This window comes from Mytilus californianus, unplaced genomic scaffold (assembly GCF_021869535.1).
Source record: "Mytilus californianus isolate M0D057914Y unplaced genomic scaffold, xbMytCali1.0.p SCAF_1, whole genome shotgun sequence".
Lineage (NCBI taxonomy): Eukaryota > Metazoa > Mollusca > Bivalvia > Mytilida > Mytilidae > Mytilus > Mytilus californianus.
Window position 1 is genome coordinate 128,932,694 of NW_026262581.1, and position 19,684 is coordinate 128,952,377.

At 32.4% G+C, this 19,684-nt stretch overlaps 1 protein-coding gene across 1 annotated transcript; it reads right to left on the reverse strand.

Moving 5' to 3' along the window:
• Positions 1-1,706: 1,706 nt before the first annotated feature.
• On the reverse strand, positions 1,707-12,528 carry LOC127734000 (probable peroxisomal membrane protein PEX13). Its single transcript, XM_052243525.1, has 4 exons — positions 12,372-12,528; positions 5,362-6,092; positions 4,734-4,856; positions 1,707-3,737 (listed from the first exon to the last, which is right to left on the reverse strand). Exons 1-4 carry the CDS (start codon positions 12,452-12,454, stop codon positions 3,364-3,366), a joined length of 1,311 nt encoding a protein of 436 aa, XP_052099485.1. The 5' UTR covers positions 12,455-12,528; the 3' UTR covers positions 1,707-3,363.
• Positions 12,529-19,684: the final 7,156 nt, after the last annotated feature.

The window sequence follows — 19,684 nt, forward strand, 5'->3', positions numbered from 1 at the left end:
AATACATGCTGGAACAAATTGTAAAAATTCAATCAATTATCATACTTTTTCCTTAACATTTTCCCCCAATTGTAGACAAAATTTTCACAACTTATTCACAGTTTTGCACCTTATATTCTTTTAAGATCTGATCAAAGCCATATAAATACTATCTGTTTTATCTTTTTAAAGATAGTTTTAAAAAAGTGCAGATTTCCACTTATCCTAAAATCAAATACTTCCCAACACTCTAAGACTTTATTTTAATTATTCATTATATAAGTATGGGGCCAAATCCTTTTCGGTTTTAAGCAGAATTTTCAATTTTTCAATAAAAACTATATGTGAGGTTGTATTTTTTTTTCTGTTTGGACCAAAATTAGGAAATTTTTCTTTGGGAAATCATATACTGTAAGATCCAATAGTAAGTGAATTCATCTGATTCCAGTCTCAACTCAGCTCATCTGAAAGATAGAAAGAAGTCCACTTCCCTGAGTATGTGAAATTTGTACCACTTCAAGTTTCCTAGAAAAATAAGAAAATAATATCTTATTTTAACCAAATATACAAAATGTATTATAAGAAGACTTAGAGGGATTATGCCTGATATTCAAATGATGAAGACATAATCTTTCAATCAGTTTAATTGAGGTCTGGAGCTGGCTTGTCAGTAACTGCTAGTAGTCTGTTGTTATTTATGTATTATTGTCATTTTGTTTATTTTCTTTCGTTTCCCATTCTGACATCGGACTTGGACTTCTCTTATACTGAGTTTTACTGTGCGTACTGTTGTGCGTTTGTTTTTTCTACATTGGCTAGAGGTATAAGGGGAGGGTTGAGATCTCAAAAAACATGTTTAACCCCGCCGCATTTTTGCGCCTGTCCCAAGTGAGGAGCCTCTGGCCCTTGTTAGTCTTGTATCATTTTTAATTTTAGTTTCCTGTGTATAATTTGGAGTTTAGTATGACGTCCATTATCACTGAATTGTATACATATTTGTTTAGAGGCCAGCTGAAGGACGCCTCCGGGTGCGGGAGTTTCTCGCTGCATTGTAGACCCATTGGTGGCCTTCGGCTGTTGTCTGCTCTATGGTCGAGTTGTTGTCTCTTTGACACATTCCCCATTTCCATTCTCAATTTTATTAAAAAAAACACCATGTCAGCAAAAATACTAGAGTTCCATATTTCTGATTGTTTTATAAACAAACTCATTCAAAGTTTTATAAAAGTAATCCTTCATTTAAGTTTGAAAAGGATCTCAAAAGAAGTAACATGAGGTCAACACAAATACTTGTAGTAGTTGATGTGACCAAAAAAATTATTAAACAAAATAAAATCTATATGTCTAATTTATCTGAAAATTTGATAAAAAGGAAATATCAAAATTTTTTTAATAGGGAACCAAAAAGGATAAAGGTGCTATCCAAAGAAACAAAGTTCTGATGATTAGAACCAAACCAATATCTAAAGTTATCTTCCATTTTACTATACTAATACAGATGTACAGATAATATGAAGCAGTATACTTATAGTAATATATACATATATAGTCTGCAGGTATCCTGCTTTTATTGTGAAGGAACGATTCAACTGTCACAGTTTATTTTGATGTCATTTTGGCAGTTCATTTCTAAGCAATGTTGATTTCTTTACTGAATAAGGGGACTTAACAAATTAGTTACCAGTTTTAAGTGTCAATGTTAAATTGCAGGATAAAAACAATATGCATACATTGTCATAAAATAATATCAAATGTATTTGTAATCAATACAAAAACAGGAGAAAAGCTCTGTGAGCATAGTTTTTCCTCTAGTTTCTAGAACTTGAACAAATCAATGATATATATCCAACAATGTACATTTATTGTATATATATAATTAACATGTCATTTTTACCTATTCTGCTGTCATTATAATAATATTCTCTGTGGATAAATCTATTGGTGTATAAATTAGTTTTGTTAATAAATATATACTTTATTGTGTTCAATCAAATCTGCATAGTACATGTAAAACATGTTGATAATGACACTGTTAATATAACATTTCCATCCAAATAATCATTTATATCAAACCATTAATTTCATTTAATTTAACAGTCAAACTATTGGTATCAGTATATGTAATCTTGTGTCTTCTGGCTTCTTCATCACAAATACTAATCTGCAATTCCTTCTACACTATTTAACAAACTACAGGCTCTCAAGAGCCTGTGTCGCTCACCTGTATCTACTGTGGTTTTGGAAATCATGTAAAATAAGATTAAAATCATAATAAATAGTATAAGATACCCTAATAATGATTGAGGCCAAGTTAAATTAAAGTGATGAGAAAAGCTCACTTGGCCCATTGGGCCAGGTGAGCTATAAAGTAACCAGACATGAACAGACTCTCCTACAGAAAGGGAATTATGCTCATTTTATTTCAATATTTGATCACATTAATCTTAGGTTTCCAATACCTAGATAGGATTTGCTAATATGGATCAAAGGAGCTCACATCTTTATTCCAACTCTTCCAAGGCTGCCTGATAAAGAAACAATCAAACTTGCAAAGATATTATATATATTAGATATGAGTACTTATTGTTGCATTGAAGAATAATAAAATAAAAGCAAAGCAAATTTTTCATCAGAACTAATATGGTTCCTGCAAATACTGACATAATGTATTACAGAAGTTAATTTGCTATCAGCTCATTCAGCTAGTAAATTAGCCTAATATGATATTCAGTCCCTCAAGGGATTTCACTGTAGAGGGTGATAATCTAGGAGCTTGTGAATGACAGAAACAATATCATTAACAAGTGAAACTGCGAGCTACTGCTCACTGATGAGACCCCCGCCCAAATATTTCGGTAAACAGGAAGTTGTTGAGTGATGAATCTGAAAACGCATCACACGGTATAGATGACTTATATAAACCCTGAAACCAAATTTCAGAAATCCTTGTATTGTAGTTCCTAAGAAAAGTGTGACGAAAATTTTCATCTTGGCTATCATGTGTAAAATGATACAAGTGTTCGGTAAACAGGAAGTTGTTGAGTGATGAATCTGAATACGCATCACACAGTATAGCTGACTTATATGAACCCTGAAACCAAATTTCAGAAATCTTTGTAATGTAGTTCCTGAGAAAGATGCAACGAAAATATTCATGGGACGGACGGACGGACGGACGGACAGCCAGACAGAGGTAAAACAGCGGGGGTATAATGAATTTAAATAACTTGCAGGTATCAGCACAAAGAAGATTTATAAATTTACATTGAAAATATGTCAATTGTATCTAGTAAAAAAGACAGTATTTCATGACAAAATTAATCATTAAAATCACTATATATAAATAATCACAGAAATCTGAATATACAAAACATTTTTACTGAATTAATCTTGACACTTGTCAACTATGTCATATGCTTCCATTTCAGAAGTACTGTCCACATTACCAAAAGCATTATCCAGCACTTGATTATCGTTACTATCTATTGGTGGGTTCTCTGTTGAAACATTCTCAAGGTTGTCATTTACACAATTTAATGATGGATTTTGTGATTTATCGCAGCAACTTTTGGGAGTAGTGTTTTCTTTACTGCAACAACTTTTTGTGACAGTATTTTGTACTGCTTCGATGGCAACCTGATTTACCTTTCTGGTGCCTTGTCTTTTTCCTAAAACTTTCACATAATTTCCAGGAATAATTCCTGTTTTTTGTCCATCAACACTTGCAAGAAGCCAGCCCTTAATTCTTGGCTGTATTTCTGAAATAACAATAAAACTATTTGGGTAAATTGGACATCCAAATTGTATTACTCTCTTATTTTTTCTAATTGTACATCATAATTTTATTTTTAGAAAGCTACACTTTTAAAACTTGTAATTTCAAAAATCATGTTCATGCAATGCTTAAATTGACTGTTTAAAACTTAAAACAAACATATATTGCATGTCTGGGAAAAAGTTCAGCAAATATGTGCAATATGGACCAATCTGTTGTTTTCAACATCTTTATAGAAACTTGGTAGTTAGCAGACCTGACCATATGGAATATCTAATAAATCAACCAATGAGTCACAATATGACCTGCCAAACTTCCAGAAAGACAACACTCTTGCCCCTCAACCTTGGGATGTGCTTAGTAGCTATCAAATAGGTGAGAGCCTAGCAAATGCCAAAAGTACCAGACAATGATATAAAAAACAACAATATTTTAGTAGCAATACATATGCTGTGTAAAGTCAGAAATTTTTGAATGCATTTATCATTGTGATTCAGGACAGAAATGTGAGATTAATTATTGTATTTTCAGATAATAGTGCATACAAATAATGCTATCAAAATTCAAAACGTGAGTTCCTATTTTTGTGAAACCTACGTTTATTCCGTCACAATTTTTGAAATAATAAAAACAATGCAAAAATTTCTGAATTTACAGTACAAATGTATTTAATATATCATTTAAGAGATATTTCACACCTACATGTATCAAATTTTGATAAAATTTCAAAATGTAGCCCTAGAATAACTTTTGATTAATCTTACTATGGATAGCCTCAACTGATACACAACACTGACAAAAGAAAAGGTTCATGTAAACTTCCATAACCAATAGATGTAATCGGCAGAGATTTTATTTTAATTTAAAAAAGAATAATGATTCCTACTTACTTGACCAATTTAAATTGCCATTAACTTTTACCTATCATATAACTATAACTGAGTACAGTAACAAACAACTTAATCTTTGGTATTCATACCTTTTGGAGCCACTTTGATTTCTTGACCTACAGAAAATGATAATTCTCCTTCATTTTCTGCTTTATAGTCATACTGTGCTGTGGCAACAAAATGGTCATCTTCTCCTGTCATCCATTGCTTGCCTAAAAAACACATTCACAAAGTATATACACTCAGTAACATTTAAAAAACGAAAGATTGAAAACAATTTAATATGATAATTTTCGTCATATAATTTCAAAATTTTTAAGTATTTCTGGGTTAAGCAACATGTTTTAAGCAATATTGAATTAAATAATTGTTTGTATGCACTGAAGATTGCACCCATTACATTGGGAACTAAAAATTTAAAATTGCATTGTATCAAGCATTGGAAGGCAATATTTTGAATTGACGATATCATCTTTTGTCCATAATTGTAGTTACATCAACTACAGTTATGGCCTAAGGATGATAACTCTAATATATAAAATATTACCTACCACAGTGACATCATTGTTATTTTTAGAAAAGATTAAAAAATTGATTCACTGCAGTCTGCATCTAGAATTGTATATCACTAATATAAATGTAAAGGAAAAAAAATATAATACATCAATTTTTAAAACACCAACTTGAGAGTTCTTTGAACATATAATAAATACATACCTGGTGTTTGTGTTACACTTGAAATCAATCTCCAAATCAGGTATGGACCACCCATGATAATGGCAAGGAACATCATTATAGGCCAGGTACTCTTCTTTGGACTGTCTCCTTCTCCTGCCACAGATGGAATTGCTGATGCTGCTGCCTGACTCCATGCTTCATCAGTCTCCATATTTGGTCGCAGTCGTAACAAAACCAAAACCTTTCTGTATATATATCTGAGGAATTTGAAAAGTGCAAAAGCAGAAAATACAGAAGATAACTGATGTTTTAATCTTGAGAAATTATCTGCTACACCAATGACAGCACGGAATGAATTATACACAGCTTGAAACGTAGAATCTAACATCATACTAACTGATGTGAAGGCATTTACAATACTCTCTACAGACTGAAATGCTTGCCGAGAATTCTCCTCAGCTTGTCTGGCGAATCCATTGTACTCTCCGTTACCATATGATCCATACTGTCCTCCATACCCTCCACCATACATACCACCACCAGAATATGGACTACTCATTCCTCCATACCCACCACCATACATACCACCACCACCATACATCCCCATACTGCTGTAAGGACTAGAATAACCATATGGTGAAGAGAATCTGCTATAATTTGACTGTTGTGATGGACGAGTGGGGACAGGAGGTGGTGGTCCAGAGCCAGCTGCCGCTGATGGCTGACAGCATGGTGGTAGGCCTCCTCCTGCACCAGAATTCAAAGGTGATCTGAAAAAAAATTGTATTACCTATAGTTATTTACTTCATGATGTCAGTTTTTTTCTAATTTATTTAAAAGAAACATCACTATTGTAGTGCTCTGTATAGAGTTGTGCTTACTGTTTAGGTTTGTACATTTATGGCAAGATTACGAATTCATGAATATGCAAAAAATGATTGGAATGCTATTTCAATAAAACATATCCATATCTTTTCTTTTCCATAGGACAGTATTTGTATACCAGCTTAGTTTGATCATAGATGTACCAGTATAAAACTAGGTTTATATACCTATATTCATATATGGTTTCATCCACCGTTAAATGACTTAATTCATTAAATTCATGGGAATAATTTTTAATGAACAACTTTTCAAAGCAAATACGGTATGTCTGAATCATTACAATTGCAAGCTACACCTCGTTAAGTTTACTATAGACAAGACACTCTTCCAAACAATAAAATATATTATAAATATATTTACTGTCAAAAATTTAACCTATATAACCAAGATGATTATTTTCAACAGACTTTGATGATTAATTGGAAAGTGGAAACAGACATGTTCAATAAATACAAATAGTATACAATTCTGCATCCAAAATTATAATGTGTTTTTTCTTTTAAAAAGTCATGAAAAAAAAATTAATTCAATAAACTGAAAAAGGCTGCTATTCAATATTTACATATGAACATACATAAAACAAAAAAGTGATACATTGTAGATACCCTTATGGTTATAAAAGGTCAGCAAAAATATTTAAGCTCTCTATGTCAATAATTCTGTCATTGTATTTTGATATGCTGGTATTTCTAATTTTTTTTTAAAGTTGTCTTGTTTCTGATTTAAAAATATCAAAAGCATCAAATACCCACTTAAATACATATATTAACACACAAAAAACAATAAAAATAAATGTGGTTAGTATCCACATGTGGACACAGATGATGCCCCCGCTTGCATATCATATAGTTATAAAGGGACATAACTTAAGAACGGTAAAAGTGACGCTACCCAAATTTGAACTTGATCTGAGTTTTGTGGTAATAAGCATTGTGTGTAAGTCTCATAACATTTGGTTGAGGCTAACTTAAGTAGAGAACAGAAACTAAAAATTCAGCAATTTTTCTATTTGTAAACACGCATAACTCTAGAACGGTTGTGTATAAGTTTTATAACATTTGGTAGAGACAAACTATAGTTAGAGAACGGAAACGAAAAATTCAGCAATTTTTATGTTTATAAAGGGACATAACGCAAGAATGGTAAAAGTGTTGCCACCAAATTTCGTACTTAATCTGTATTATGTAGTAATAAGCATAAGCATAACATTAGGTTGAGGCAAACTAAAGTTAGAAAACGGAAACAAAAAATTTGTACTTGATCTTAGTTTTGTGGTAATGAATATTGTGTATAGGTTTCATAATGTTTGGTTGGGGCAAACTTAAGTTACAGAATGGAAACTAAAAATTTTGCAATCTTTCGATTTTTTAAGGGGCATAACTCAATAATGGTTAAAGTGACACTACCCAAATTCAACTTGATCTGTGTTTTATCAGTGGAAGTCAAAATTAAACATTGCATTGTATAAAGCATTGATTGTAGTTGATTCAACTATAATCAAAGACAAAGGAAGATAACTCCAATTTTAAAAATTACTTGATATTTAGAAGAAAATAAAAATTTTGCAATTTTTCCATTTATAAAGGGGCATAACTCTAGAACTCTACCTTAGCTTGTATCCTTAAATTTTTTTATATTTGTTTTAATGGCAATTGTTTACCAACAATTTACTTTAAGATGATTAAAGTAAGTGCAGAAAACTTTGTGCGTTACAGCCTATAATGACCCAAAATTGTGGGGTAATTATGTAAGGTATGGGTTTAGATTTACAAAATGTAGATAGAGACATAATGTTTCTGGTTTAGGATAAGGGTTCCTTTAAGAAAGCTCTAAAGACACATAATATGGGTAATGATTGGTTGGGTCTAAAATGAAGGCCTTATTTAAAGATATATTGCAGTTAAACATATGAGAGTACATCATTCCTAGACAGTGGTTTTATTTGCTAAATTCTAAGGTTACACTTATGTCCTGATCAATGTCATGTACCCATTAGAACTTGAAAACACATTCTAGGGTTACAATTATCAGTGATTATGTCCTGATCAATGTCATGTACCCATTAGAAAACTTGAAATTAGGTCAAGTTGTGTGTAACTTAAGTAACTATTAAAAAAAAAATCAATATTTTTCTAATATTCAGAAATTTTAAAAATGTTATAATCTTCCTCGGTACCAAATTTGAAGTCATTCCTTTCAATTCTAAAAAAATTTATTAGCAATTTCATATTGGTCAGGACATTACTCATTAGTAAGGGCAAAGTCAACGTCGGTTGGGTCAAGTTTTTAAACTCTTATCATTACTTTTTGAAATTTTTTTTCTTATATTCATTAATTAAATGTTATAATCATCCTAAGGGACCATTTGCAGTCAATCCTTCCAAAAATGAAGATATTTTAGCATTTTTCATATCGGTCAGGACAATCATCAGGACATAAGTGTAACAGGTTGGAGAAGATCCCATAAATGGTTACTATACTACATGTATCACTAGTTATGGGTATTATAACCAAAATCAGTTATCAATCTACATGAAGAAAAAATATAATTTTGTATTTCATCATAATGGCGGTCATGGTGCAAACGTTCATATAAATCCCAACATCTGTCCTTTTAAAACCATAATTAAAATGATAACTGAAAACAAACATAACATGTGAGTTCGTGGCCTAGCAGTTAAGACTGATGGCTACTGTGCTGAAGGTCCCCAGTTTGATATTGACTTTGGGGGCTAGAAATATCAATACATGTGCAAATGATGTGTAGGGTGATTTTCACCCTCCCACACATCCCTGTTACCCAGACTGGAGTTTAAACTAGAATGGGTACTTTGGGGCCTCGGTTGGTCAAAGTGGTCCCCCAACTTTAACCTGGAGATCAATCTATAGATATCTCTTCGGTTTGTCTGTTCTTGCCAAGATTCTTGATGGGGAGTGTACACCAATTCCACTGTACCCTAGCAGTAATAGAGGGGTACTCCATTCACAGATGGATCTTTGTACATACATTCAATGGCCTAGATACACCTTATCGTTATTTATGCCAATCCGGATAGGTTCTTAAATTACACAACTTTCTCAAACCAGTTGAAGCTATCTGGTGCCTTGTTCAAACAATATATTGTGCATAAAACTTTTTTTAACAGGCATGTTTAAACCATTGTAAGCACATCAAACAAAGCATTTTTAATGACTTTAATTTGTTTTTTAACAATTGTTTCATAAACTATCAAAATTTTGAAATGTTCACCTTCCAAACTTATTCCTCCCTCAGCTCATTGCTGATGACCTTTGTTGGTCCGAGAACACAGTTATTTCATAGTGCATTTCTTTTAGACAATAAATGAAAATTAAAAAAATCCCACCTCAATAATATTTTTACATTGTGTTGTACCACTTTTGGGACAAATTATAGAAAACTTCATCAGCTCATTTTCAAAATATTGACATTTTTATGTTAAGGGGGTCAGGAAATCTTTTGACAGCCTCCGAAATGCTAATTTTTGACCTTTTTCAGCTGGACCAAATCACTACTTTACTTTAAAATTCAATTTTTTTACAGTGTAATTTTGTCCCCCTACTTGCTATTTGAGGCATAAAACATGAAGAAATAAATTTGGAAGGGGTATAAAAAAAATCTGCAAGTAACACACTGTCTACACTAGGGACTATATTTGTGGACAACGAAAATCAAAGGACGATAACTGTGTTCCTGGACCTAATAGGATAGAAATACTTAACCAATCTTAATAAAACTTGGTATTACCAAAGCTTAACAAATTATAAGACTGCTGACAAAGTTTCATGGCAATAGGATATATATTATAGACAATATGATAAATTCTATATTCAACTTTGCGTGTTAAGTTTTGACGTTAAAATTGAAAAATTTCAACTATCACCATTTGGGGCTTTAAAAATCAAAATTTTGCAAAAACATTCCTTTAAAATGCCTTAATAGTTAACATATCATGTATTTAAACCAATAGAATAGTCATTTGATGTATCAGATTTATCACAATTACTCAAAAGTCAAATTTATATGAGCCTGTGCCTGAAAATGGAGGTTTTCCAATGAAGGGGGCCTTACATGAAGATGTAATATTTTCCAGCAATTTTAAATTTGTGAAGTTTTTTGGTTACAAATAATCCTTACGTATGTATTTAATGTACTTAAAATGGAAAGAAAAATTACAAATAGCATATCATATGAGTATAAAATGGTCTTAGGCCAAGTAAGACTGAAATAATTTAGGGTCAATTTAAGCCGTAGCACATATTTACATTCAAAAATGCATACTGAAGCTACATGTATAAGAAATAAAAATTTGTTTCTTTTTTTTTCATTTCTACACTCAGATTACATGATAAAAGAAATCGGAGTACAAAAGGACTCTTGCATTCAACTTTTTTTGCAGACAGTATGGTCTGATACAAAGATTTTTCACTTTGTAGTGAAAAACTTGCATGCGATTTTAGTCACAACAGGCATATATTTGAACCACTTGCTATCCTACAGAAGAAAAGAAAGATAGTATGTGAAACGAAACAGGTACAAATGACATTGTAAAGTGCTTTTTATACAAACTTAGTGAAATCTTATTTATGGACTTCAACTTTTATGTACCAAGCTCCTCATATTTAAATTGCTCCAAACAGCACGTTAGACGAGGACCCTTCATACAACACATTTTGCACATTTTGTCTGAGATAATCTACTTTTCTGTAGATTCAGAGTTCACAAATGTATTATAAAACTTGATTAAAGCCTAGAAACACAAATATTGACACATGAAAATATGTCAGATAGAAAGTCAAAATGCCACTTATGCATCAAAATTGAAAAAGCTTTGTAATGCTTATTATGACCATATAATGCCAAAATGTGTCATTTTTATAGAATTTCTATCAAATAAAAGTTTAAATCCTTTAGTTTCATGCTACTTGACAAATTGACACCATTAAATCATTCAGGGAATTGACAAATTACAGATTCTATATTTACTGATTTCATCCCTTAGGTCCGAGAACACAGTTATTTCGTAGTGCATTTCTTTTAGACAATAAAATGAAAATTAAAAAAATCTCACCTGCGCTTTCTCAATTATATTTTTACAGTGCGTTGTACCACTTTTGGACAAATTATAGAAATTCATCAGCTCATTTTCAAAATATTGACATTTTTATGATAAGGGGGTCAGGAAATCTTTTGACAGCCTCCGAAATGCTAATTTTTGACCTTTTTCAGCTGGACCAAATCACTACTTCACTTTAAAATTCATGACCCAAATTTTTTTACAGTGTAATTTCGTCCCCCTACTTGCTATTTGAGGCATAAAACATGAAGAAATAAATTTGGAAGGGGTATAAAAAAAATCTGCAAGTAACACACTGTATATACTAGGGACTATATTTGTGGACAACGAAAATCAAAGGACGATAACTGTGTTCCCGGACCTGTTTTGTAACATTGACCCATACAGGAATTTGTCTAAATGACTGTTTTTTCCAGAATGGACTAAATAGTGATAAGGTGTATTAACTTTTATCCGCATGATATTTCAGTAATGGTGTCTTTGGGCAAATTGTTGTCATTTATCTGAATGTTTGCGCCATGTTAGCAGATATCTTGAAATCCAAAGTCTATATTTCTATCATTGATAATTGGGATACATGTTTTGAGGTATAATACCCATATGGGGAAAGTACCCGTTTTTGAGAATCTTCCCCAACCTGTGTAATCCTAAATTCTAACTTAAAAATTATCAAGGAAAGACAACAATGTGAAACAAACATATACATCATATTGCTAGAATATTCAACATGATAAATGTTATAAGGAAGAAGATGATACGAAATGTATGTGACTCGATTGATAGATATTAACTTTTATCCGCATGATATTTCAGTAATGCTACTAATGGTGTCTTTGGGCAAATTGTTGTCATTTATCTGAATGTTTGCGCCATGTTAGCAGATATCTTGAAATCCAAAGTCTATATTTCTATCATTGATAATTGGGATACATTTATCGTTGTATTAAAGCCAGTATTGGTATCGACAACGTATTCATACAGATACAGATAAGAGTTGTTTTTCGGTCAAAATGTAGGATGCAAGATTGTACAACAAATGTTAAAAATAACAGTTAAAAATGAACTTACCCTGACATATTATTTACAGGAATATTTCCAGCATTTTGTTGGTTCACACCTGCAATTTCCCAGGGTTTAGGAGGTGCTGCCATTCCCCCATGGGTTGAAACGGGTGGTTGAATTTTTTGGGCTAGATTGTGTAATAATAGGTCACTGACGGATATGAAGCGAGATATATCCGGAAAATAAAATGATCTGAATACCAACTTTTTATTTATTTAGAGTCGGACAAGTTATGTACAAATTAACTTAGTAAACATAAGCTCCGTAGAGCTCTTAACCGACTTGATATAAATAAAAAAACATAAATAACAATTATAAGAACATAAGACATAATACACAGCACACATGTAAATAAACACATGTATAATATAAACTAAATAATCGACTGTGAGTTTATATTTAAAATTATATGAATTATCTTAAACATATTGTGTTAGAACTCAGGACTGGATTTTGTAACAGTTTTGTACGTTTCTAATGCCATGGTTCTCATGCGTCTTATTTTAAGTGATGGAAGTTTTGATTGTTCAAGTAAATGTGTGTATGTGTTGTTGTTGTGTAGATGACTCTGAGCGCTCGTCAAGTTTTGTTGTTTTTAATTTTTTTGTGTGCTACGCTCGCTACAAAAGTGTCATGTGAGTAAGCAGTAACTTAGGTTTGACATGATGAAAGAGTAGTAAATTGCAATTTTTGCCAGTTTATTCAAGTTTGGTTCAATCCTTTTTAGAACGTTTATTTTTACTTGTTTGAAAAGTGTTGGTTACAGTCCAGCTTAAAATCAATGGTCACTCCACTGAGTAGCTTTACTTCGTCAACGCATTTGATGGTGTTTCCATTTAATTGAAGATACTGTTTTTTTTATGTTTTACTACCAATCGTTATGGCTTGAAAATTTTCTGTATTATCCTGCATTTTATTTGATGAGAACCCTCAAATTAGAGAGCCACTGTCTTCCTCCAAGGGTTTAATTACTGAGACAAAGAAGAGCCAGATTTTGAAAGGGTATTGTCATCCGCATAATTATACAGGTCAGAGCTCTTTACAAAGAAAATAATTTCGTTGATGAAAATATTAAATAAAACAAGGCCTAGTATAGAACCCTGTGGTACACCTTTGTATCATATCAAGACTTTTTTTTTTGACTGATACTTTGGCCAATTTTGACACATTGTTGTCTATGAATCAGGTAACTTTTTAATTAATTTAGAGCAGATTCACTCAGACCATAGTGGTTCAATTTCATAAGTAATAATTCATGAGGTAAGCAGTCGAATGCGTAATCCGTTAAATACTCAGGTCCATTAAAATTGCTGCCAGGTATTTGTCATTGTCTTAGGGCTTTCTACACAGTACACACAGAAAAGCTATAATATTTTGAATCTTAGTCTAGATTATCTTATTGACGACCATTCTGATTTAACTAACTTTTCCCTCGTAGAAAAATTATCATAAATGGTTGCAATTCAAAAAACAACTTCCGTGCTCCCAGGTGTCCCGCATTGCACTGTGTTGGGTCCCATATTATTCCTGGTACACATCAACGACATCTCTGAAAAAATATTTCATTCATTACCATACTTTTTGCAGATGAATGCGTTTGCTATAGAGAAATCAACACCATCAATGGTTATAAAAAATTACAGGACGACATAGACAGACCAGGAAATTGGGCAACAACATGGGATCACATGTGGTATGAGATCAAATGTAATGATGACACTTAGCAGAAAGATTAGAATAATAATGTAAGGACTTGTATTTCTCCAATCAATCAAATATCGTGGCGTAAATATTACCATCAACCTACACTCGGGGCAAACACATTCGGAAGAAATATCTAATATACCATACAGAGCACTTGGATTTATTTCAAGTAATTATAGATTCAGCCAAAGACATATGCAGCATTTCGAAAAGAACAACATTCTCAAAGACAGGCAACATGCTTTCAGGAAACATCATAGCTGCGAAACTAAACTAGAAATTTAGCAATTTAAGTGCCATCAACAACCAGAAACATGCAGACATTTTTATTTATACAAGAAAAACTTGAAACCGTCCAGAAAAGAACAGCGGCCGAGATCCATGTCATCTAACTACAGTTACAAACATTGAAGTCAATTCTTAATTAAATTTAAAAAGATGGAAAATTGGGACCCAATCTTTCAACTTAAAATGAATTTATCATGAAATATTAAAAAGCAGGAATTTCTTTTGTTATCAATAATATTACAATGAACTGAAGCGGTGCTATAGAAGCTATAATGGTATTTTTTTTATTCACGTATTTGCGCTCAAGTTCAAATAGAACCAAACCTAGGTTTTCTTATCTATTTTGTCCACTTTAACTATTTACAGTTTCATTGACTACTTTGGCAGGCAATTTAGAGAAGTATTCAGATTTTGCTTTGTCTACAAGATAATCAAACAATACTTTGTATATTCAACTTTCAGAATTTCACACATTTATGTACATCTCTTGAGGGAGTATCACAACTTGCGAGATTCCCAAGGCACAGGCTTTGATTCAAATTTCTATCTCTCGGTTCGCCAAGAAGGTTACTGACTGTAGCATGTGTACAGATGAGGCTATCGCAAAATGTATATATCCAACTATACAGAACATTTTAGTAAGAATCGGAATTACTTTTATTCCATGCAACTTGAGCAAAGAAAATCAAACTGGTAGATTAACACTGAGCTTTAATATGTGAACAAAAGGTCAAAACATCCTGTCCTGTTCTTTTTTTAATGTACGTTATAAATACCTGTCTAGTTTTTCTGATAGATTGAAAAAAAATTCATTTCATCTCGAATGTGTATTTTTGACAGCAATGAAAATTTCTGTTTAGAAAGTGCGCAATGTGAGTAAAACAAATTGGGATTAAAGCGATGGAAAAATTGTATGTTATGATTGATTGATGGTTATTTGTTTAACGTCCAGTGACACATATTTCATCTATATCCAAGGCAAAAACAAATCTGAAACAATTAATGTAATAGGAACTGTAGGCTTTTTGAAGGATATATGGTCTGCATCTAGAAAAATTAGAAAGTGATGGATTTATTGGCAGAAATTTTACTTTGTAATATGCCACCTACGGACCCCTAACATTTTGATTATAGAGTTGTTGCAGTTGTTTCTTAAAGTGCAGAGAGCGTGGCACTTTCCCTATACGAGGCATTGGGATTCAAGGAAGGGGATCCGACTGAGCATGGCTGAAAATCTAAACAAATCGTTTTATACTTTATAGCGTAAAGTATCTATGTATGAAAAAGGGTAGCTATTCTGGTTACCACGTACTAACACAGTTTTCCATTTACAGTACATATTCTACACTTGTGATTATCAACGGTTCATTTCCCTCCAATACCCCTTTAAAAGAAAAGAAGTCTACGACTTCTGACAAAAGAATACACTGCAATTTAGGGTAGTTCCTGGTTTAATCGTGTCTTGTTGACTTTATCCTTGTGTTTTAGCCTAACTTTATTATTGTCAAAACTACTATAGCGGTTAAGTAGTTTGTCATATTTTATCAATCACCAGGACATCCGGTCAAACCGGACAACAGTTTAACTCTACGTTACATTGATCTAAATTATGTAGCAAAAAAGAAGGAACGTTGATACTTAAGAAATATGCCGCTTTTAGTGTTAACAGGAATATTAGTGGAAATTTGTAACAAAAATCAGAGATAAATGATTTTTATGTCAAATTAGGATTATAGTGTGCAGGTGCCTACAAACAATAAAATGAAGTTTTCAATATTTGTGCCCAATTTTTCACCGGTTGTGATTTTGTTTCTTTGTTATATTGCTGTATTATTTGTGTCAACAAATGGAGGTACGTATATGTTCTGTCTTTGCAAATCAATTTTTCCACATGACGGATAAAGAACTCAGTTTTAGTTCAATCACGTAAAACTTAACGCGGGCGGGTTTTGAAAATCGCACTATTTAAATAAAAAAAAATCTAGTGCTTGTACAAAAACAGAGTACCAAGGTGACTGAACTAGTAATATATATAACAATTTTATCGCTAGTCTACCAGATCTTATTTCATCGCTGGTCTACCAGATCTAATTTCATCGCTGATCTACCAGATCTAATTTCATCGTTGGTCTACCAGATTTAATTTTGCCGTAGTATTTTGTGATATCAGTACCACGTGTTTTATCCTTTGACTGTAGGCTAGGCTGGTTGCAAGTAAATTCGATATCATAAATAAGAAAGAAAAGCAAATAAAACCGGCTAAATATACCCCAAATATTACTGACAAACTACTTTTGAACCAAGCATAAAATTTGAAACGAGACCTTCGCAATAACCAAATGATGATTTAAAACTGTATCCCATGTTTCGAATAAAAAAAATCTGTTTTTTTAATCAATAAACTGATCGGTAGTTGTAGATAATTTTCAAATATTTATTTTAGGTATCAAAGCACCAAAGATAAACCATTTACATTTCTACAAACTTTAATTTATTGAAATCCACAAAAAACTGGAAAAAAATATATTTTAGATTATAAATTAATTCAATTAATTAATTAATAAACGTTTGAAAAGCAAATTTTAAAATTATCAATAAACCCATCTATCCATGTTAACGTTTTGTCAGCATGAAAATAAGTTTTTACACTTACCCTAACATGGTCATTAATGTCATGAGGATCCCTGTGTTCTAGGTCTACTATTTGTCTTGACGCCATTGTCACAAATTCTAAATAACAGAATTTTACTTGTTAACTGTTTTTATATTGACTAAAAATTCGAAGGACCCGAAAAAAATATGTCGGGTAAGAAGTCGTTGTCTTTTGTGTAATTTTTTTTCCATGTATGGTATAAACAAGGATTTGTATATTCTTACTATCATCCTTGGTATAAATAAAGAAACGATTAAACATTAAAATGATCCTTGAAAACTCCCCTTGACTATACAAGAACATGAACTACCGTCGGATTTGGATCATACTGAAGATGCGGAGCTGGGGCATACATGGTGGCAATAGTGTCAAAAAAAGTTTCCTGTGAACCCTATTGGAAATCCCATGTTGTCATTTACCTAGCTAAAACCAATTAGTCAATCGTAACACAATTTTGCAGAAATATCGACGATAAAGTATAATTTCAGGTAAACAGTTCAACTGCAATGAGATAAAATTGTACACATCCTAAATTATATATTATATTATAAAGTTTTAAAATCACAATTATGATTTACCAAAATTAAATGTTTCTGATAAAATTAAAACTTGAGCGGAAGACTGCTTTGCAAAAAATGAATGTAGCAGTTTTCGTAAAATATTTAGCTTTACTAATTATAATGTTTTTCGAATCGAAAATGTGACACTGAGGTTTCTATTACATTGTTCTCTCATCGCAATAAACGAAGTCAATAATTATAACCGCTAATAAAAATAACCCTGACCTTGATTTTACAGTTCACTGAAAATGAAAATGTTGGTTTAGCAGTGTATCGGTTTTCTCTCTGTTTATTATACTAACATAATAGTCCCGGCAGGTTTTCTGTTCCGTATTCATGTGTTTTCAAATTATGTGACATATCCTTAGCTTTGTACTATCCTGGGACTTAATTTAACCAGAGACATATATATATATATATGTATCTGATTTAATCTGGGACTATTATACTAACTAAATGTCCCAGATTTAACTGACCAAAAGACGTTTATGTATTTTTCCAAGATTACTGATAATTAATATTAGAAGTCCATAAATATTATCATACGAATAACGATATTTTTCTACCGGACCGGCAGGATACGAAGCAGACATAAAAACAGTATAGTAAATATGTTGTTGTCCCCGCAGATAAAGCCCCAAACAACATCTTTTTTGTGTGTAAATATCATTACATAAACTGCTTGATAAATGAATTAGGTATTGACAATTCATTAGGAAACTCAACATATACCCTCACGACACTTACCAAAGAGGAAATCCTTGATAATCATAGGTCTGTTCTATGTTCCTTTGGAATTTCAACCAAAGATGAAGAACTGGATCTTCCATCACTTTATTGGACACCTAAACTACATAAGTGTCCTTACAAACAACGGTATATTGCTGGGTCTTCCAAGTGCTCCACGAAACCTCTTTCTAAATTATTAACATCTATTTTATCAGCAATCAAAGCCGGGCTCCAAAGTTATTGTGAAACTGCCTATTCTAGAGGTGGCGTGAATCAGATGTGGATACTAAAAAATTCCAAAGATCTTTTAGAGTACATACAATCTAAGACTCTCTCATCTTGCAATAGTATTAAAACATTTGACTTTTCTACACTTTACACAAGTATTCCCCATTCCAAACTAAAAGACCAATTGAAAGAGTTGGTATTACTTTGTTTCATTAAAAAGCATGGCGAACGTAGATACAAGTATCTTGTCTTGGGAAGGGATAAATCCTACTTTGTAAAGAATAACTCTGATTCAAACAAATAATTCTCTAAAACTGACATTATCAAGATGCTTGATTTCTTGATTGACAACATATTTGTTACGTTTGGAGGACGTGTTTTTTCAACAGACTGTCGGAATTCCAATGGGAACCAATTGTGCCCCTCTTCTTGCCGACTTGTTTCTTTATTATTATGAGGCTGACTTTATACAGGAACTTCTTAGGAAGAAAGATAAGAAGTTAGCAATATCCTTTAACTTTACGTTCCGCTATATAGATGATGTTCTCTCACTAAATAATACAAAATTTGGTTACTATATTGAACGAATCTATCCCATCGAACTAAAGTTAAAGGATACTACAGATACAGTTAAGTCTGCCTCATATCTTGACTTACATCTAGAAATTGACAATGAGGGTCGGTTGAAAACAAAACCTTACGACAAAAGAGATGATTTCAGCTTCCCAATTGTGAACTTTCCATTTCTATGTAGCAACATTCAAGCAGCGCCTGCATACGGAGTATATATCTCCCAATTGATACGATATTCCCGGGCTAGTATTTCCTATCATGATTTCCTTGATAGAGTATTGCTGCTCACAAGGAAGCTATTAAACCAAGAGTTCCAAATGGTGAAGTTGAAATCATCCCTTCGTAAATTTTACGGACGCCGTCACGAGTTGGTTGACCGTTATGGAATAACCGTTTCACAGATGATATCGGATGATGTTCCTTATGTCGTAACTACAATACCCTTCCCTTTTCACGAATGTGACCTACCGAATTAGACTATTTACCGGATTTGTAATAACATAAGCAACACGACGGGTGCCACATGTGGAGCAGGATCTGCTTACCTTTCCGGAGCACCTGATATCACCCCCAGTTTTTGGTGG

Coding starts and splice junctions, on each gene's coding strand:
- LOC127734000 (XM_052243525.1), bottom strand. CDS start 12,454: ATGGCAGCACCTCCTAAACCCTGGGAAATTGCAGGTGTGAACCAACAA. Junction 6,093..12,371: donor CCTGTAAATAATATGTCAGG/GTAAGTTCATTT, acceptor ATTTTTTTTCAG/ATCACCTTTGAATTCTGGTG. Junction 4,857..5,361: donor AAGTGTAACACAAACACCAG/GTATGTATTTAT, acceptor TGTGTTTTTTAG/GCAAGCAATGGATGACAGGA.